Source organism: Anomaloglossus baeobatrachus, chromosome 8 (genome assembly GCF_048569485.1).
Source record: "Anomaloglossus baeobatrachus isolate aAnoBae1 chromosome 8, aAnoBae1.hap1, whole genome shotgun sequence".
Taxonomy (NCBI): domain Eukaryota; kingdom Metazoa; phylum Chordata; class Amphibia; order Anura; family Aromobatidae; genus Anomaloglossus; species Anomaloglossus baeobatrachus.
Window position 1 is genome coordinate 232812363 of NC_134360.1, and position 21930 is coordinate 232834292.

A 21930-nucleotide genomic window follows, 5' to 3' on the forward strand; every position below is an offset into this window, starting at 1 on the left:
GGGAACACACACCAGAAGAACGGGGGGGGAACACACACCAGAAGAACGGGGGGGGGGGGAACACACACCAGAAGAACGGGGGGGGGAACACACACCAGAAGAACGGGACACACACACACACCAGAAGAACGGGGGGGGACACACCAGAAGAACGGCGGGGTGGGGAGGAGGGGGGAGGGGGTAGACCATTGGACAGCGGAGAGAATTGAGGGGATTTGGACACACTGGGAACCTGTCCTGAGTTATGAAAAGGACCAAATATAAAGTAAAACCAACGCGAGGACGTCCTCCTCCCCATCTCTACCATGGCCTCCTTTCCTTTTTGACCCAGCCTGAACTGCACTGCTCATGTCCTCCACATCCTTTTTTCTCTCTCCCCGACAGCCTATCACACCAGCCCCCCTTCCTCTCCTTTTTTTTTGCCAGACTTCTCTCTGCCCAGCTTTCATTCCTCCATCCCCAGACTTCCATTCTCTTCAGCCTCTCCTCTATCCTCCCAGCCTCCCTTCAGTTTCCTCCCCTCGGCCTTCTCTCTTCCTAGAATCCCCTCAGACTCCTCATCGCAGCCTCCCTTCCGGTCCTCTCTCTCCCCAACCTCCTCTTCACTCCTCCCCTAAGCTCTCTCCCCACAGCCTGATCTCCTCTCTCCCTATCCTCTCAGTCTCCTTCCCCAGCCTCCCTTCCGCCCCTCTGTCCCGAGCCTCCCCTAAGCTTTGCCTCCTGTTCCTCCAGTATCCCTCCTATCTCCCCGGCCTTTTCTCTGCCTCACCCTCTCTACTGAACCTCCTCACTCCTCGGCCTCCCCGCAGCCACCTTCCCTCTCTTCCCAGCATCCCGAGACACTTTCCCTCTCTCCCCAACTTCCTCTTAGCCTCCTTCCCTCTATCCCCGACCTCCCTTTTGCTCCTTTCCACTCTCCCCAGCCTCCTCACTCACAGGTCTCCTCTCACCCTCTTTCCCCTCTCTCACAGGTCTCCCCTCACCCTCTTTCCCTCTCTCCCCGGCCTCCTCACTCACAGGTCTCCCCTCAGCCTCTTTCCCTCTCTCCCCGGCCTCCTCACTCACAGGTCTCCCCTCAGCCTCTTTCCCTCGCTCCCCGGCCTCCTCACTCACAGGTCTCCCCTCAGCCTCTTTCCCTCGCTCCCCGGCCTCCTCACTCACAGGTCTCCCCTCAGCCTCTTTCCCTCTCTCCCCGGCCTCCTCACTCACAGGTCTCCCCTCAGCCTCTTTCCCTCTCTCCCCGGCCTCCTCACTCACAGGTCTCCCCTCAGCCTCTTTCCCTCTCTCCCCGGCCTCCTCACTCACAGGTCTCCCCTCAGCCTCTTTCCCTCTCTCCCCGGCCTCCTCACTCACAGGTCTCCCCTCAGCCTCTTTCCCTCTCTCCCCGGCCTCCTCACTCACAGGTCTCCCCTCAGCCTCTTTCCCTCTCTCCCCGGCCTCCTCACTCACAGGTCTCCCCTCAGCCTCTTTCCCTCTCTCCCCGGCCTCCTCACTCACAGGTCTCCCCTCAGCCTCTTTCCCTCTCTCCCCGGCCTCCTCACTCACAGGTCTCCCCTCAGCCTCTTTCCCTCTCTCCCCGGCCTCCTCACTCACAGGTCTCCTCTCCTCTTTCCTGAGCCTCTTCACTCACCGGCCTTCCCACCTTAGCCTCCTCACCTGGTTGCTGCAGTCGGACGGGAGGTTTCTGACCAGGACCTTCCTCCGGTTCCGCAGTTCCCTTGAGGTGGCGTCCAGCCTCCTCCGGATCTCTGCAGCCTCCAGACGCGGCCATGCCCCCGCTGCGTACCCCTCAGCCCCGGGGGCCAAGGCTGCCAACTCCCCCTCCAGCCCAGAGTCCCCCCACTCCGGAGAGTCCTGGGGCCGCCCGGGTCCCTGCGCCGCCATTTTGCTGCGGCTGCTCGGACTGAGCGTCTGAATGTGGGGGGAGGAGCCGGGGAAGTCTCCGCCCTCCTGTCACCGGCGCACTGTGCGGAGAAGTCGCACGATGCTTAGAATCGTAACGGGACCGACATCCAGCGATAACTGCAGCCCGGTATTGCATGCGATGTTTAGCTCACACGTCATAGGGCTGCGAAAATGTTTTTCTCCCTCCTCCATCAACAACGCCGCCAATATAAGGTCTCCCCCTCCTTCCTGCATCGACTTCTGTCAAAATGGAAAAATGCAACCTTGGTCTCCAAATGTTTTTATTTATTTATTTTTTTTGCAAATCAGTCATTGTCTGAATGGCGCCTAAGACTAATAAAACTGCCAGATTCGTGTTTTTTTGCACCAAAATCTGTTTAAACCGCCTGTCGTGTGTGCATTCAAATGGTGGGAGCTATAAAGAAAAAAATTAGTAAATTAAAAAATGCATTGTGTGAACGGAGCCTTTCAGGTCATGTTCAAAAGTGCGGAAACGCTGTTTTGTTTTTTTGTTTTGTTTTTTTTTTGCAGGTGTCAGCACCAAAAGACACAATGGCAATCAGCTTAAAAAAAAAAAATTGTGCACTTTTTTCCTGCTCTGCACGTTTTTTTTGAAGCTGCCCAGAGAAACATGTAGCTGGAAAAAAAATTATAATTATATATATATATATATATATATAATCTGTTCGACAGCCTCTAAACGCACAGTGAGCGGGAGTTTTCAAGAAATCACATCCACTTTGTTTGAACTGTTAGTCAAGAATCACACTTGTGAGAGACTTGCGCTAGTCTCGCATCGCATCACCCGGCATGGCCGCACACTCCACAGACAGGAGTGGGATGGCAGCATGTATTTCTATGCAGCGGAGAAGCTCCTGTCCGGAAAGCATCAGGCCGTGCCGGGTGATGCGATGCGAGTCTCTCACAAGTGTGACTCCAGCCTTAGGCTGTGTGCGCTCTGCACTGCACCTAAAAGGTGCGCTTCAGAGCGCAGCTGAAAAGCTCCGTTCTGAAGCGCATGGTGCCGGCAGAGAACGTGCGCTCTGCCTGCAGCTCCTGCCATAGACAGAGCAGGGGCTGCCGGCAAAGCGCACGGAAGTGACATGTCACTTCTTAGAACGCGCGTTTCGGGCAGCAGCCGAAGCGCTGCGCTCTAAGACGCCACGTGCACACGGCCCCTGCACAATCTCCATAGATTATGCAGGGGAAGCATGCAGTTACGCTGCGCTACAAAGCGCAGCGTAACTGCATGTAATTACGCAACGTGCGCACATAGCCTTATTACTTAGATTTACTGCTAAACAAAAAAATGCAGTGAAAAATTACAGCATTTATTGTCCGCAGGAGCACGGCCTAATGGGTTAAAGGTTCTTGGTGACAGAAAAACTAGATTTTGCTAGTAAAAACCGTTGGGTTTGTGCACACGCTGCAGATTTTGGTGAAGAAATTTTCTGCATCAAATCTGTACCTTTTGCCAGAAAAAGACACAAAAATGTACGAGGTGCAGTTTAGTCCTTTATTTTTCATGTTTGTTTTTTTTTGTTTTCTTTTAAGTAAAATCAACGTAGGAAAAAATGTTTTGACAATGGACATGCTGCAGATTATTTCTGTACCGAATCTGCAAAAAAAAAAAAGTAATGTGTGCACAGCACTTCGGAAATCTAATTGACTTTGCTGGCTTCAGGATGGACATGCAGATTTTGGTGCAGATTTCTCCAAAAATGCATCGTGTACACATAGCCTTGAATGCACGTGTATAGGAAATGTCCCAGAGTGGAACGAGAAGAACAAGGAGGGGGACGAGAAGAACAAGGAGGGGGACGAAAAGAACAAGGAGGGGGACGAAAAGAACAAGGAGGGGGACGAAAAGAACAAGGAGGGGGACGAAAAGAACAAGGAGGGGGACGAGAAGAACAAGGAGGGGGACGAGAAGAGGAGCAGGCTGAGGAGAGGAGAAAGAAAGAGGCTGAAGCGGGGAGGCTGAGGAGACAGGAGGGGATATTTGAGAGACAAGAGGCAAGGCTTTGGGTAGGCTGAGAGGAGTGGAAGGGAGGCTGGGGAGAGAGCAGGGGAGGCTGGGGAGAGAGCAGGGGAGGCCGGTGAGAAAGAAGAGAGGAATGGTGGCTGAGGAAGCAGACTGGAGAGAGGGGAGGCTGGGAAGAGAGAGGACAGGGAAGGAAGCTGAGAGCATGGGAGGCTGTGAGGCTGTGGGGAAAGGGCATAGGGGAGGAGTGAAGAGGCGTCTGAGGGGATTCTAGGAAGAGAGGAGGCTAAGGGGAGGTCAAGGAGAGGGAAGGAGGCGGAGAGATGAGGCTGAGGGGAGGCAGGGAAGAGAGGAGGTGGGTGATAAATACACAGCGGGTTACTGTTGCATTTACACCAGCCATGTAGATACATTTTGAAGGAGTCTCATCCACATGTTCCGGATATCCCCCCCCCCACATCGCACATTTTTGGCTTTTGACTCAGTTAGGCCTTGAGCACACGCTGTATTTTTATGCTGTGTTTTTTGTGCAGTTTAATGTCCAAGACTGCATGTCTCTCCTTCTCTAGCAAAAGTCTATGGGAATTCTGAAGTGCTGTGCGCACGTTGCTTATTTTATTCTTGCAGTTTCGGGTGCAGAAAAAAGAAGCAGCATGGCAATTGTTTGTGCATTTTTGTTCTGTGTTTTTTAGCCCCTCCATCCATTGAATACCCTATAAAAAAGCATGGCACCAAAATGCGCCAAAAACCAAATGCGTTTTTCAACCACATGGTACAGTTTTTAGGCGCAGACATTTTCTGCAGCGTGCGCACATACACAAATACAGATTTCCTGCCATATTCCCACATCAAATCTGTTTCTCACATGAGAATAAGGTCAATTTAGAAATTTTGTATGCAAATATCCACTTAGGTTTTTAATCTCTTCAATGGGCTTCCAATAATCCAGAATGTATAATAAAAAAAAAAAAACAACAAAACAAACAATACGCCTATAAGATCGCCAGGTTGTAAAGGGCTGACGCAGTCTTTCGGTCGGTCATGGTGGGAAACCTTGCGACGTGTTGTAGGATCTTGTAGGATCGTTACGGGGTCAGACCTTCGACGCTGTATGTACACAACTGAGCACACACGGCTGTGTACACAATGGGGACTGCTCCAGGAAGTGGGTGCAGCTTTCACATCGAGCCGCAGAGGAAAATATTACTCAAAAACACATAACTTCAAGTCATCCCGGGAGGTGGTGATAAACAATATGGCCATTATTATACTCAGCTTTCCTAGGCTTCTGAATGACAGCAGATGCCATTCATAAATGAGGGAGAAGGGAGTGACCAAACTTGAGAGCTCTGAGGGCGGCCATATTGGCTGCCATTCAACAACAACACTGATCTGCGTAGACCATGTACTGACAAAAATCACCTCAGAGACTTCAATAACTCCAGACATAACATGACATCTTTAATATGTGAAGTCGTTGTGGGGGGTATTCATCAACTGTAGTGTAAAATAAGATGGAGGCGTTGCCCATAGCAACCAGATTGCGGCTTTTATTTACATCTAGGCCCTAAAATTACAGATAATATGGTTGCTATGGGCAACACCTATAGTTTTTTTTAATCTAATTTTAAGAAATCTCTCTCGAACATTACCACATGATCTTGAATTGACCCCCAGTTTGCCTTTTTGACGGCCATTGTATATGTACGGCAGAAGTGCGCATTCAGTGTATGAAGATGGCTCCAGAGCAGAGGCCGCTCCACACCACATGGGATCGATTGTGTTGCATAGATGGTGCAGATTGTAAAAAAAATAGCCTCTTGAATGCAGATTTCAAGCTTGACAATGATATTTAAAAGATGGTAGCCATCAGTCCCCACACAACACTATTGTAGGCTGCTGATTGAAGGCCCCATGTCTGCCATATGAGATCTCCCATAAAGCCTGAGGTGGGATTCATGACCTGTATGTAAACTTTTGGCTTTGCAGAAAGTAATAAAAATGCCTTAAAACATTCGCGCTCTCCCATTATTCTGGCATTTGGCAAATATAAACAATTTTGTTTCCTAATTGACCTAAAACGGGAAAGGTTTATTCTGATTTCATGTCAGATAGTGAGAAAAACCTGCAGATGTGTCTTTATAGAGAGCGGAGGGAAAAACCTGCAGATGTGTCTTTATAGAGAGCGGAGGGAAAAACCTGCAGATGTGTCTGTATAGAGAGCAGAGGGAAAAACCTGCAGATGTGTCTTTATAGAGAGCGGAGGGAAAAACCTGCAGATGTGTCTGCATAGAGAATGGATGGAAAAACCTGCAGATGTGTCTGTATAGAGAGCAGATGGAAAAAGAAGGGAATTTTGTTTACTTACCGTAAATTCCTTTTCTTCTAGCTCTAATTGGGAGACCCAGACAATTGGGTGTATAGGCTATGCCTCCGGAGGCCGCACAAAGTACTACACTTAAAAGTGTTAGGCCCCTCCCCTTCTGCCTATACACCCCCCGTGCTCCCACGGGCTCCTCAGTTTTGGTGCAAAAGCAAGAAGGAGGGAAAATAATTATAAACTGGTTTAAAGTAACTTCAATCCGAAGGAAACTCGGAGAACTGAAACCATTCAACATGAACAACATGTGTACACAAAAAAACAGGGGCGGGAGCTGGGTCTCCCAATTAGAGCTAGAAGAAAAGGAATTTACGGTAAGTAAACAAAATTCCCTTCTTTTTCGCTCTATTGGGAGACCCAGACAATTGGGACGTCCAAAAGCAGTCCCTGGGTGGGTAAAATAATACCTCGTAAGAGAGCCGTAAAACGGCCCTTTCCTACAGGTGGGCAACCGCCGCCTGAAGGACTCGTCTACCTAGGCTGGCATCCGCCGCAGCATAGGTATGCACCTGATAGTGTTTCGTGAAAGTGTGCAGGCTCGACCAGGTAGCCGCCTGACACACCTGTTGAGCCGTAGCCTGGTGCCTCAAAGCCCAGGACGCTCCCACGGCTCTGGTAGAATGGGCCTTCAGCCCTGAGGGAACCGGAAGCCCAGCCGAACGGTAAGCTTCGATAATTGGCTCCTTGATCCACCGAGCCAGGGTTGATTTGGAAGCCTGTGATCCCTTACGCTGGCCAGCGACAAGGACAAAGAGTGCATCCGAGCGGCGCAGGGGCGCCGTACGAGAAATGTAGAGTCTGAGTGCTCTCACCAGATCTAACAAGTGCAAATCCTTTTCACATTGGTGAACTGGATGAGGATAAAAAGAGGGTAAGGAAATATCCTGATTGAGATGAAAAGGGGGATACCACCTTAGGGAGAAATTCCGGAACCGGACGTAGAACCACCTTGTCCTGGTGAAAAACCAGAAAAGGGGTTTTGCATGACAGCGCTGCTAGCTCAGACACTCTCCGAAGAGAAGTGACTGCTACTAGAAAAAAACACTTTCTGCGAAAGTCGTGAGAGGGAGATATCTCTCATTGGCTCGAATGGTGGTTTCTGAAGAACCATCAGCACCCTGTTTAGATCCCAGGGTTCTAACGGCCGCTTGTAAGGTGGAACGATGTGACAAACTCCCTGCAGGAACGAGCGTACCTGTGGAAGTCTAGCTAGGCGCTTCTGGAAAAACACAGAGAGCGCTGAAACTTGTCCCTTAAGGGAACCGAGCGACAAACCCTTTTCCAGTCCAGATTGAAGGAAGGACAGAAAAGTAGGTAATGCAAATGGCCAGGGAGAAAAACCCTGAGCAGAGCACCACGACAGGAAAATTTTCCACGTCCTGTGATAAATCTTGGCGGACGTTGGTTTCCTAGCCTGTCTCATAGTGGCAATGACTTCTTGAGATAACCCTGAAGACGCTAGGATCCAGGACTCAATGGCCACACAGACAGGTTGAGGGCCGCAGAATTCAGATGGAAAAACGGCCCTTGAGACAGCAAGTCTGGTCGGTCTGGTAGTGCCCACGGTTGGCCGACCGTGAGATGCCACAGATCCGGGTACCACGACCTCCTCGGCCAGTCTGGAGCGACGAGGATGGCGCGGCGGCAGTCGGCCCTGATCTTGCGTAACACTCTGGGCAACAGTGCCAGCGGAGGAAACACATAAGGGAGCTGAAACTGCGACCAATCCTGAACTAAGGCGTCTGCCGCCAGAGCTCTGGGATCTTGAGACCGTGCCATGAACGTTGGTACCTTGTTGTTGTGCCGGGACGCCATGAGGTCGACGTCCGGCACCCCCCAGCGGCAACAGATCTCCTGAAACACGTCCGGGTGAAGGGACCATTCCCCTGCGTCCATGCCCTGGCGACTGAGATAATCTGCTTCCCAGTTTTCCACGCCTGGGATGTGAACTGCGGATATGGTGGAGGCCGTGGCTTCCACCCACATCAAAATCCGCCGGACTTCCTGGAAGGCTTGTCGACTGCGTGTGCCGCCTTGGTGGTTGATGTATGCCACCGCTGTGGAATTGTCCGACTGAATTCGGATCTGCTTGCCTTCCAGCCACTGCTGGAACGCTTTCAGGGCAAGATACACTGCCCGAATTTCCAGAACATTGATCTGAAGCGAGGACTCTTGCCGGGACCACGTACCCTGAGTCCTGTGGTGGAGAAAAACCGCTCCCCACCCTGACAGACTTGCGTCCGTCGTGACTACTTCCCAGGATGGGGGTAGGAAGGATTTCCCCTTCGATAATGAAGTGGGAAGAAGCCACCACCGAAGGGAAGCTTTGGTCGCCTGAGAGAGGGAGACGGTCCTGTCGAGGGACGTCGGCTTCCTGTCCCATTTGCGTAGGATGTCCCATTGAAGAGGACGCAGGTGAAACTGCGCGAAAGGGACTGCTTCCATTGCTGCCACCATCTTCCCCAGGAAGTGCATGAGGCGCCTCAAGGGGTGTGACTGGCCTTGAAGGAGAGATTGTACCCCTGTCTGTAGTGACCGCTGCTTGATCCGCGGAAGCTTCACTATCGCTGAGAGGGTATGAAACTCCATGCCAAGGTATGTGAGCGATTGGGTCGGTGTCAGATTTGACCTTGGAAAATTGATGATCCACCCGAAACTCTGGAGAGTCTCCAGGGTAGCGTCGAGGCTGTGTTGGCATGCCTCTTGAGAGGGTGCCTTGATCAACAGATCGTCCAAGTACGGGATCACCGAGTGACCCTGAGAATGGAGGACCGCTACTACAGTAGCCATAACCTTGGTGAAAACCCGTGGGGCTGTTGCCAGGCCGAATGGCAGTGCCACGAACTGCAGGTGTTCGTTTCCTATGGCGAAGCGCAAGAAGCGCTGGTGCTCTGGGGCAATCGGAACGTGGAGATAAGCATCTTTGATATCGATCGATGCAAGGAAATCTCCCTGGGACATTGAGGCGATGACGGAACGGAGGGATTCCATCCGGAACCGCCTGGTCTTTACGTGTTTGTTGAGAAGTTTCAGGTCCAGGACAGGACGGAAGGACCCGTCCTTCTTTGGGACCACAAACAAGTTGGAGTAAAAACCGTGGGCCTGTTGCTGAAGAGGAACAGGGACCACCACTCCTTCTGCCTTCAGGGTGCCCAGCGCCTGCCGAAGAGCCTCGGCTCGCTCGGGAGGCGGAGAGGACCGGAAGAATCGAGTCGGGGGACGAGAGATGAACTCTATCTTGTAACCGTGAGAGAGAATGTCTCTCACCCAGCGGTCTTTTATTTGTGGCAGCCAGGTGTCGCAAAAGCGGGAGAGCCTGCCACCGACCGAGGATGCTACTAGAGGAGGTAGAAAGTCATGAGGCAGCCGCTTTGTTAGCGGTGCTCCCAATGGCCTTTTTAGGACGTGACTTAGACCGCCATGCATCAGAGTTCCTTTGTTCTTTCTGAGACCTTTTGGACGAGGAGAATTGGGACCTGCCCGCGCCCCGAAAGGACCGAAACCTCGACTGCCCTCTCCTCTGTTGGGAGAGGTTCTGCTTGGGCTGGGGTAAGGATGTATCCTTTCCCTTGGATTGTTTGATGATTTCATCCAGGCGCTCGCCAAAGAGCCTGTCGCCAGAAATTGGCAAACCGGTTAAACGCTTTTTGGAAGCGGAATCTGCCTTCCACTCCCGTAGCCACAAGGCCCTGCGGACTACTACCGAATTGGCGGTCGCAACTGCCGTACGGCTCACAGAGTCCAGGACAGCATTCATAGCGTAAGACGCAATTGCCGAGGTCTGGGAGGTAATGGAAGCCACTTGTGGCGCGGCCGCTTCAATTTTCGCTTGACCTGCTGATATAGCTTGTAGCGCCCATACGGCTGCGAATGCTGGGGCAAAAGAAGCTCCGATAGCTTCATAGATGGATTTCATCCAGAGCTCCATCTGCCTGTCAGTGGCATCTTTAAGCGAGGCCCCATCTTCCACTGCAAGTATGGATCTAGCCGCCAGTCTGGAGATTGGAGGATCCACTTTGGGACATTGAATCCAACCTTTAACCACTTCCGGGGGAAAAGGATAACGTGTATCCTTAAGGTGCTTAGAGAAACGCTTATCCGGACAAGCATGGTGATTCTGGATTGCCTCTCTGAAATCAGAGTGGTCTAGAAACATACTCTGTGTACGCTTGGGGAACCTGAAGCGAAATTTCTCCTGCTGAGAATCAGACTCCTCCGCCGGAGGGGCTGAGGGAAGAATATCCAGCAACTGATGAATGGATGCAATAAGATCATTCACTATGGCGTCCCCGTCTGGAGAATTAAGATTGAGAGCGCTCCCAGGATCAGAATCCTGATCAGCTGTTTCCGCATCATCAACCAGAGAATCCCCCCGCTGAGACCCTAAACAATATGATGTCGAGGGAAATTCTAAGCGGGCCCGCTTAGACGATCTGGGGCTAGGTTCTAAGTCCGAACCCTCCGTCTGGGATGTATGAGATACCCCTTGAGGACATTGTTGGTCCAACTGAGGGGAGTCAGGGAACAATGATTCAACAGAGTCCCTTTGCTGAGATACCGGTCTGGACTGCAAGGCTTCTAGTATCTTAGCCATAGTCTCAGAGAGTTGATCCTTAAAGGCTGCAAACTCAGTCCCCGTCACCTGGACAGTGTCAACAGGTGGCTCCCCCTGGGCCCCTCTTAGCAGAGGATCCGGCTGAGGAAGTGTCACAGGGGTCGAACACTGTACACAATGTGGGTCAGTGGAACCTGCCGGTAGCTGGGTCTTACATGCGGCGCAGGCAACATAATAAGCCTGTGTTTTGGCACCCCTGCATTTTGTGGGCGCCATGCTATAGTTTTCCCTGAGTAACACAATAGGGTATATAGCCAGAAAGAACTGTGCTCATACAGTGTAAATAATATACAGTACACAAATAATGTACCAATACAATACAGCACCATGGGGCTAGCACCACATGTGCTGTTTACCAGCCGCCTAAGCGGTTGTGAGGCCACCAGAGACCGTGTCTGGGTCTCCCATGAATATGTCCCTCTTCTGCAGCGTCGGTGGAGCTGACAGGAATGGCTGCGGCGTCCTGACGAGCTGAGGAAGCTGTGGGCGTGGCCTACAAAGAGCGCGAAACGGGCGCTCACACTGTCCACAGTGAGGGGAGTGGAGCATGTAAATCATACTCCAGCCCTCATTGCTGCTCGCTCCGTGCAGCGTCCCGCCCTTCCCCTGCCTGTCAGGGCTGAGGGCGGGAGAAAAAAAGGGAAACTAGGCCGCAATGAAGCCGGGGACTGTAGTAATAAACGCGGCCGCCGTAAAAGCGCGGTCGCGTGAAAGTCCCCGGCGAACTACAAGTCCCAGCCGCGCCGCAGTGTCCCGTGGCAACGGCGGTCAGTGCGGTAGCCCTTACATATAAACACACTCAGCGACGCTGAGTGTGTAATGGCACATATAGACCCGGTCAGCGCCGCGGTCCCCGGTGCACTAGCACACCCAGCAAAGCTGAGGTGATGCCGTGCGCGGTCCCCATAGGGATACAGAGTACCTTTAAGATGCAGGGCCATGTCCCTGAACGGTATCGGCTCCTATCCATCAGGCTCCACAGGAGTTGTGGATGAAGCCCGGTCTCAGTGCCTGGAGACCGATAAGATCCCACTTCACCCAGAGCCCTAAGGGGGATGGGGAAGGAAAAACAGCATGTGGGCTCCAGCCGCCGTACCCGCAATGGATACCTCAACCTTAACAACACCGCCGACAAAAGTGGGGTGAGAAGGGAGCATGCTGGGGGCCCTATATGGGCCCACTTTTCTTCCATCCGACCTAGTCAGCAGCTGCTGCTGACTAATCTGTGGAGCTGTGCTGTGCGTGTCTGACCTCCTTCGCACAAAGCAAAAAAACTGAGGAGCCCGTGGGAGCACGGGGGGTGTATAGGCAGAAGGGGAGGGGCCTAACACTTTTAAGTGTAGTACTTTGTGCGGCCTCCGGAGGCATAGCCTATACACCCAATTGTCTGGGTCTCCCAATAGAGCGAAAAAGAAAATGCAGATGTGTCTGTACAGAGAGCGGAGGGAAAAACCTGCAGAGGTGTCTTTATAGAGAGTGGAGGGAAAACCTGCAGATGTGTCTGCATAGAGAATGGATGGAATAACCTGTAGATGTGTCTTTATAGAGAGTAGATGGAAAAACCTGCAGATGTGTCTATAGAGAGTGGAGGTAATATTCTAGTTTCTACTGTACATGTTTTTTTTGTTTACTAAGTTCTGAATCGCCAGTCATTTTCCACATAATGAACGCCATAACTAAAAAAAAATAAAAAAAATGGCTGAATTGCTGCAACTTCACCTCACCTTTTTTCCACTCTTCAATACATTATGTGGTAAAATTAAAATTCAAAAGTACAATCCGTTCTACAAAAAAATAAAAATAGCTCATACGGCTATGTCAGCGCAAAAATAAGTTATGGTGCTTAAGGAGGAGAAAAAAAAATAGAAAGCGCCAAAACAAAAAAATTGCCAAATGCTTGAGGGGTTAATGCTGATATTGATCTACAGAAATATGGCCGCCGGAGACCAGCATTTCAGACCTCAGCCAGGATGACGATCGTGTTAAGTCCTCGCTCCTTCCACCGGTTATTGCATGTAATTATAATCCACATATATAAATCACACGGCTGGAGCCAGTTTGGCAAATAATTTTTATTTTATTTCATTTTCGGCTGTAAAAACGTGTATGGATCTGTACATAGAAACAATTTGCAGAAACATGAAAGTAATTAGAACAACCCCAAAATTTTTCACAAATCCATCGTTATATACAGACATCTCATTCGCTTACAGTTTTATACACAGTATAAAGATTGATGACGTCCTAGTTTATATTACAACCTCGGCGCTGTGCTCTCCTCCTATAGGTATGCGCTGGTCCCCGCAACGCCGACACATGGGGACAACATGGACCCCTGGGTCAGAACAATCGGGCCCATAACCAAGCCCTATGGTTACAATGCAGACCTTTTGTCTTTTTTTGTGTATATATTTATTTTATTGCATGTTTTAATCAAATTTGGACGTACGGTCAAATAAATGAAAAATTTCGCCCCAAATTTATATATTAAACTTTCTTTTTGTGGAGGAAGCAGGAAATGCGCCAAATTTACCTATATAAATAGGCCCCTCAGGTTTGAGCAGCGCTGGTGGAGATGGTGACTCCTGTAGACATCTCTCTGGATGAGGAGGGAATGTATTTAGGCCGCACTGGTTATAACAAACCAGCGATAAGAAGGACAATAAAACAATTGGCATCCATATTGGATGTGCAAGTAGCCGCGTATAACACTTCATTCAGACTTCAGGTTTTTGCAGATTAATAACAATGGACCCATTGACTAAGCTCAAACAAGTCGTTTTTTATTGCAGACACGCGGTGAAAGTCCCATAGACTGCAATGGGTATGAGTCCAATCTGTGCAAGACATATGAAAACTATGTCTGAATGAAATATAAGTTGAACAACAGCATTAAGAGTTTTCTGCTTTTGGAAAAACCTTGTCTCTCGGCTGCATTTTTTTTTTAATGGTGCTTTACTCACCTTCCCCAGGTCCAGTGCTGAGTTTCCGCCGCTGCTCCCAGTATCTGAAGTTATCTGCAGCCAGTAAGTGACTCTGGTTTGACAGCACAAGTCACTGATTGGCTGCAGCACTGTCAGCGCTATGTTAACACTGCAGACAATAACAGACAGGAAGACGTGACAGAGATACAGCACGGGACCCGGGGAGAGTGAGTAAAGCATCACTATTTTATTTTTTTTTATTTTAAACAATCTTGGCCCAGACCAGGGGTTTTCTGAAACTGGAAAACTCCTTTAAACAACAAGGAGTCAAAAATATGGGAGTGGTGGACATTACTGGAGTACGAGATTTGTAAAATCATGAAGGGCTTATAGAAAATGGAGCAGCAACAAGATCAGAGACTGGAGTGTAAATATATATCATACAGTATAGCTTTAGTTTATTACGGTAGTTAGTTCAGCAACTTTGCAAAGTTTCAATAGTCCAAAAAACACAACATGATTCCAGACTATTGGATAACCTGGGTCCCCCCTGGCATATAGCGGAGGCTGCAACCCCAGAAGAGGTGGACGTTCACATGTGATGCACAGATGGATCTAGTCCGCCAGTATGAAAGCCGTTCATAAAGCGTGTGAGCAGGGGTCCCCCTCTACAATGCTTATATGCCCCCAAATGTCATATGGACGCGGATCAGTCCCACTTCTGCATTGTATTAACGTTGACTATGGCAAAATAGCAAACAGTCATCTGATCCTGCTCGCTGTTAAAGGGGTTTTCGCATGTTTGCTTTTTAGGATGATTGACAGTTCGGACCAGCAACATGGCTGAGCCGCCGGCTGAACTGCACTCTCCCCCTAGAGGCTTTAGCTCTGTACCATCGGAGGAGTGCATGATCACCAAAACCTGGCCAATTCCAGCCAGCTTCAGAGCAGCGCTTTCAAGCTGTATAGCAAATAGCTTGCAAGCTCCTTCCTGTTCATTGCCTAAAAAAACAGAGGTGGCCAGTAATCTAGGCAATGGGCTGTAAACAATATAAAATTAAAAATCCCTCCCTTTTTTGAGATATATTGCAAATTTGCTCGGTTCTTCAAGCACTTTGCAATTTTATCCATTTACGAACATAAAGAAAAAAAACGAATCAAAAGGGACCTTTGTGTGCAGCTTTAGATGTGATTGGAGTACAGGACAAAGAGTAACTCAAAAACGAGAATAAACAAAATGTCTAGAAAATGTCTCAACAAATTTCTTCAACTTTTTGTGCAAGTTTCCATTCTAGCCCCCTAAAAACATCCGGATTGTCAGCGGCACAATAATGTACAGTAAAGACACAGTGGTTGTAGTGGGGAAAAAAAAAAAAAAAAAGTCTTGTTAAACAGTGGTTAAAATCTTTAAAAACAAAAATAAAACATGGTGAAATAAATTGGGCTGCAAATACTACAAGGCAAGACAAGCGACAGCATTCACCCGTCCTGGTGTACGGCTACGATCGCACAAGTCAGCCACTTATCACTTCTCTTCATACATAAAAAAAAGTAGATTGTACAGCAACGCGTTTCTTGTTTAGTTAATCTCCCCACCCCCGTGGAGCGTGAAGGCTAAAATCTAACCCCGGCGTCCAGGGGCTGTAGTGTTCACAGCATAGGCGTAGTCTTCCATCAACACTGGGGAAGGAGTGAGTATCCGACGACTGCAGCGTCCTCCTCTCATAAGGCCCAAAACGCGTCAGGAGTGTAAGAATCTTCAGTCTTAAGTCCTTGACACTTAAATAAATAGTAGAAAAATAATCCTTTCCTTAAAAATCGAGATGCATTTTATTTTCTTTATGAAACTATTCACAATTCACCTCATCGTGATGAGTCCAGTCTTTTTTTTTTTTTCTATTATTTAAAATATTTTTTTTTATATAAAAAGAAATATTTTCCTCTGTTTTACGTTATTTCTTTTGTGGCACAATTCTGAAAAAACAAAACCCCCCCAAAAAACGTTGCAGAACCATTTCATGTTGTAGTCGATGTTCCAAGGCAAAAAGGTCCATTGAAAGGTATGCATTGTTTGGCGCCATGTATTGTCCCGTACATTGTAAACGTATGCAGCAAATATGGCGGCAGCAGAGAGGGTCTCGATATAAAAAGGGGAGGGGGTGGGGGACACGAGTCCAGAGTTCATCAACATTCTGCGTCTACAGAATGGACGGTGACCGCCGCCTGCAGGTGATGGCTGTGGTGTAATGTCGGGTGGTGGAGTCTATAGTGGTGGTGGAACTTATGGCTCAACAGAGCGGCAGTCTGGGGTGGGGTGTCAGGTTCTAGGTCTTCGTCGTGGTTTCCCACGTCCACCCCTGCTGATAATGGGTCATTGTTACATGGGGGGTTTTCGCTGTCTTCCTGTGGACTCATAGTGCTGTAGCCTAAAAAAACAACAAAAAAACAGAAATATGATTAGGGATGACGATTCTGGGCTATGTGATGAAAGCTTAAAGAGAGGGTCCCGTAAGTAAAAGTTTCATTGCTAACGGTCCAAAAAAGAGGGTGGTGTGAAGCGTTACTGAGCATGTGCGACCATGTCTACAGGAGCAGTGGTCGCACATGCTCAGTAACGCTTCATTCAAACGGGGGACTTACGGTCCTTGGGGGTCGCAGCAGCTGGATCATTCTGGGCAAAGTGCTCTGCATTAGAATTATATCAGAATAGGAAGCATGAGAGCAATGAATTGCTTGTCTCTGGGTACGAAAGAGGAAGATCAAAATCATTTGGTTACTGCGGCATCTTCCCATTGCTTATTTATGTGTTTTGCATGATCAGACCCTATTTTTAGAAAAGCCTTTGTGTAGTACATTTTGTACAATTTTGTGCAGTAGCTAGAGCACATGACACAAAAGTATTAATAATGGGTGGGAAAACATACACTCAACGGGTCAGCACAAAAAACACTGAGAACGAAAAGTGGTCTAACATTTCAAAGGGAACCTATTCGGTGCAATATGCACCCAGTACCATAAGCAGTTCTGGGTACATATTGCTAATCCCTGCCTAACTGTCCCTGTATACACTAGAATAGATAAAGGGATTTTTAGAAAAAGTATTTCTAAAGATGCTTTATGATATGCTAATGAGGTCAGGGACTAGTCACAAGGACGTTACTTCTTGAGCTTAGGGTCAGTGTGCATGGATCAGAAGTCACTGCCATACACAGGTATGCGCATCACTGCTGATAATGTTGGGCTATGGGCATTAAATAGTATATCAGCACGCTTCTGTGAGCGTGCTACCATGCTAAGAGGGCGGAATAAGCACAGGAACTAACGCCCTTGTGACTAGTCCCTGTCCTCATTAGCATATCAGAAAGGATCTTTAGAAATACTTTTTATAAAGATCTCTTTATTTATGCTGGTATATACAGGGACGGTTAGGCAGGGATTAGCAATATGTACCCAGAACTGCTTGTGGGTCTGGATGCATATTGCACCTGATGAGTTCTTTATACCCTCAAATCTGCATTTAAAATAATAAGGCCACAAATCTGCCGGACACCACGTAACCATATACATAGTATCAACAGAAAATCAAAAAATTCTGCCAAATGCAGCTCATCCTCAATGATTTCAATGGAACTCGTCTGCAATACCCGCTAGAGCCATGGACAATAGTGACGCTGTTTTAGGAACAGGAAAAAAACAAAAAAGCACACGGCCTTTACTCTCTTCCTGGACAACCCCTTTAATAAAACTCTGATGTCAAGATCAGTGAAGCAAGGACGCAGGAAGAGAGCAGAGGTCCCGAGACACAAACTTACAAGAAAAGAAGTGAACCTTCTGTACAGGTTTCTGCTTTCTCCTTACCGTGATCGCTCTCTGTTCCCGATCGCCCCCAGTACCGCCTCCTCCGCTCCGGGCTGTGTGCGTGTCTCTCGATCACTGCCGCTATGAACCGGGTGTTACTGACTGGAGGAGTGAATAAGTCGTTAGGGCACTGTACACACATCCATGACCTGCGTAAGTCAGACCACAAGTTACTCACTGATTCCGCGGTCCTCGTGGCTGTCGTCGTCTCGCTCGTCGCGGTCGTTTTCCAGGTTGGACATGCGAACGGACATCTCTGCAGAGAAATAGATTCAGGGGTTTAGGAAGGATTGGTACACTTCTCTTCAGAATCAGTGAGTGACAGGCTGTCTGCTATGATAGTAATTATATGAATGGGTCCGAGATGCAATACCAGCCACCACCAATGGAAAGGGTGGCGCCATTTCGGCTAAACCACAGAATTAAACCAACGCAACTGAGAGGTTCAGTTCTCCTCCAGAGACAGCTGTAGAATAAGGACCCTTACAGCTGCCACCTTGGCTCCTTTATGGAGGGTCTTTATCCTACAGTGCCATGTTATACAGTGCCCGGGCGTCACAAATCACCCCGGCGCGGGTGCTCAGATTTCAAGAGACATCCTAACGATCAAGAGCAGATTCCTCCAATCCTGGCCATTTTAACCCTTTTATTTTTGCATTGTACAGTAAAAATGATCTGGTAACGTGATTCTGTAAGTGAATATGACTAATGTAATCTCAAACTTATTTAGTATTTTTTATATATGCTGATTTTTTATTTATTTTTATTTTATTTTGTTTATTTTTTTTTTTTTAAAAAGCAGCAAATTATATGTATATTTTACTGCTTATAAAAAATTCAGCAATTAAAAAAAAAAATAATAAAAAAAATTGTGTTGCCCTTTTTTTAAGAACCCCATTTTGTTTTAGGGAAGGGTTTTGTTTTCTTTATATCATTTTTGGATGCATAAACATTTTCATCACTTATTCCTTTTTTTTAGGGGGGGAGGCAAGATGACCAAAAAAACCTGGCTTATTTTTAAGGGGGTTGGGGTGATGTGAAGTGGGAATTTGCAGCTTTCAAAAATGATGGCTTGATTATTGACATTGATATTTTACAGATCCTTCTTCTTGGAATAATCTGGTGTGATCGGAAATTAACTGTTTTATTTAATAACTTTTTTTCATTTTATTTTTTTACGCATATTTAGAGCTGATCTCCTGCCTTTGTGGTTCATAGATGTACTAGATGTCAGCAACAAAAACGGCAGCCGAAAGAAGGGAATTTTGTTTACTTACCGTAAATTCCTTTTCTTCTAGCTCCAATTGGGAGACCCAGACAGTGGGTGTATAGCTACTGCCTCTGGAGGCCGCACAAAGAACTACACTTAAAAGTGTAAGGCCCCTCCCCTTCTGGCTATACACCCTCCCGTAGGAGTACGGATTCCTCAGTTTTAGTACCAAAGCAAGAAGGAGGAAAGCCAATAACAGTTTCAAAAACAAATTCAATCCGATAACAAGATCGGAGAACTTAAGAAACAACATGAACAACATGTGCACCCGAAAAACGAAACCCTAAGAACAAATAGGGCGGGTGCTGGGTCTCCCAATTGGAGCTAGAAGAAAAGGAATTTACGGTAAGTAAACAAAATTCCCTTCTTTTTCGCTCCTAATTGGGAGACCCAGACAGTGGGACGTCCAAAAGCAGTCCCTGGGTGGGTAAAAAGATACCACATGAACGGGCTGTCAGACAGCCTCTTCCTACAGGTGGGCCACCGCCGCCTGAAGGACCTGTCTACCTAGGCTGGCATCTGCCGAAGCGTAGGTATGCACTTGATAGTGTTTGGTAAACGTGTGCAGACTCGACCAGGTAGCCGCCTGGCACACTTGCTGAGCCGTAGCCTGATGCCGCAATGCCCAGGACGCACCCACGGCTCTGGTAGAATGGGCCTTCAGTCCAGATGGAATCGGAAGCCCAGCAGAACGGTATGTGTGAAGAATTGGTTCCTTGATCCACCGCGCCAGGGTGGATTTGGAAGCTTGCGATCCCTTATGCTGACCAGCGACTAGGACAAAGAGCGCATCAGAACGGCGTAGAGACGCCGTGCGAGAAATGTAAATCCTGAGTGCTCTCACCAGGTCCAACAGATGTAAACCCTTTTCAAATTGGTGAACTGGATGCGGACACAAAGATGGCAAAGTGATATCCTGATTGAGATGAAAGGAAGAAACCACCTTGGGAGAAAACTCTGGAATTGGACGCAGTACTACCTTGTCTTGGTGAAACACCAGGAAGGGAGATTTGCAAGATAACGCCGCTAGCTCGGACACTCTTCGAAGAGACGTGACCGCCACAAGAAAAACTACCTTTTGTGAAAGCCGAGAAAGGGGAACCTCTTTCAAAGGCTCGAAAGGCGGCTTCTGGAGAGCAATGAGAACCTTGTTCAGATCCCAGGGTTCCAATGGCCGTCTGTAAGGAGGAACGATATGACAAACTCCTTGGAGAAACGTGCGTACTTTAGAAAGCCGTGCCAAGCGCTTCTGAAAGAATACGGATAGCGCGGAGACTTGACCCTTAAGAGAGCTAAGCGACAAACTTTTTTCCAACCCAGACTGCAGGAAGGAAAGAAAAATTGGCAATGCAAATGGCCAGGGAGAAAACCCTTGAGCCAAGCACCACGCTAAGAATATCTTCCACGTCCTGTGATAGATCTTAGCTGAGGATGGTTTTCTAGCCTGTCTCATTGTGGCAACAACTTCATGAGATAAACCTGAGGCCGCTAGGATCCAGGACTCAATGGCCACACAGTCAGGTTCAGGGCCGCAGAATTCAGATGGAAAAACGGCCCTTGAGACAGCAAATCTGGACGGTCTGGTAGTGTCCACGGTTGGCCTACCGTGAGATGCCACAGATCCGGGTACCACGACCTTCTTGGCCAATCTGGAGCGACGAGTATGGCTCGATGGCAGTCGGACCTGATTTTCCGGAGAACTCTGGGTAACAATGCTAGAGGTGGGAACACATAGGGGAGTCGGAATTGCGACCAATCCTGAACCAAGGCGTCTGCCGCCAGTGCTCGGTGATCGTGAGACCGTGCCATGAAAACTGGGACCTTGTTGTTGTGCCGTGACGCCATCAGATCGACGTCCGGCGTCCCCCAGCGGCAACAGATCTGCTGAAACACGTCCGGGTGAAGGGACCATTCTCCTGCGTCCATGCCCTGGCGACTGAGAAAGTCTGCTTCCCAGTTTTCCACGCCTGGGATGTGAACTGCGGATATGGTGGACGCTCTGCTTTCCACCCACGTCAAAATCCGCTGGACTTCTTGAAAAGCTTGGCGACTGCGTGTTCCCCCTTGGTGGTTGATGTACGCCACCGCCGTGGAATTGTCCGACTGAATCCGAATCTGCTTGCCTTCCAGCCATTGTTGGAAGGCTCGCAGGACAAGATAGATTGCTCTGATTTCCAGAACATTGATCTGCAGGGTGGACTCTTCCTGAGTCCACGTCCCCTGAGCCCTGTGGTGGAGAAACACCGCTCCCCACCCTGATAGGCTCGCATCCGTCGTGACCACTGCCCAGGACGGGGGAAGGAACGACTTTCCCTGTGACAATGAGGTGGGGAGAAGCCACCAACGCAGAGAGTCCTTGGCAGTCTGAGAGAGGGAGACAGTCCTGTCGAGGGACGTCGAATTCCCATCCCATTGGCGTAGAATGTCCCATTGTAGAGGGCGCAGATGAAACTGCGCGAACGGGACTGCCTCCATTGCTGCTACCATCTTTCCTAGGAAATGCATGAGGCGCCTCAGTGAGTGCGACTGGCTCTGAAGGAGAGATTGCACTCCAGTCCGTAGCGAGCACTGCTTGTCCAGTGGAAGCTTCACTATCGCTGAGAGAGTATGAAACTCCATGCCAAGATAAGTCAGAGATTGGGTCGGGGTTAGATGAGACTTTGGAAAGTTGATAATCCACCCGAAACTCTGGAGAGTGTCTAGTGCCACCTTCAGACTGTGCTGGCATGCCTCTTGAGAGGGTGCCTTTATAAGCAGGTCGTCTAGATACGGGATGACCGAGTGACCCTGCGAGTGCAGAACAGCTACTACTGCTGCCATGACTTTGGTGAAGACCCGGGGGGCTGTTGCCAGACCGAAAGGTAACGCTACGAACTGCAGGTGTTCGTCGTGTATGACGAAGCGTAGGAAACGCTGATGCTCTGGTGCAATCGGCACGTGGAGATACGCATCTTTGATATCTATTGATGCTAGAAAATCTCCTTGAGACATTGA

General features: G+C 48.8%; 2 protein-coding genes across 3 annotated transcripts in view; both read right to left on the bottom strand.

Annotated features, from left to right (window-relative positions):
• RAVER2 (ribonucleoprotein, PTB binding 2) overlaps positions 1-1914 on the bottom strand; it is a 54204-nt gene extending 52290 nt beyond the window's left edge. For both annotated transcript variants that reach the window (XM_075320350.1, XM_075320349.1), the window contains exon 1: positions 1657-1914. In XM_075320350.1, the coding sequence (XP_075176465.1) occupies positions 1657-1884 (228 nt within the window). In that variant the 5' untranslated portion in view covers positions 1885-1914. The remainder of the gene's footprint in view (positions 1-1656) is intronic.
• An 11027-nt stretch (positions 1915-12941) lies between these two features.
• The window catches only part of CACHD1 (cache domain containing 1), a 166416-nt gene continuing 157427 nt past the window's right edge, over positions 12942-21930 (bottom strand). The window contains exons 25-27 of the mRNA XM_075320351.1: positions 17845-17922; positions 17667-17768; positions 12942-16234 (exon numbers count right to left, since the gene is read on the bottom strand). Coding sequence (XP_075176466.1) covers positions 15993-16234; positions 17667-17768; positions 17845-17922 — 422 coding nt within the window. The 3' untranslated portion in view covers positions 12942-15992. The remainder of the gene's footprint in view (positions 16235-17666; positions 17769-17844; positions 17923-21930) is intronic.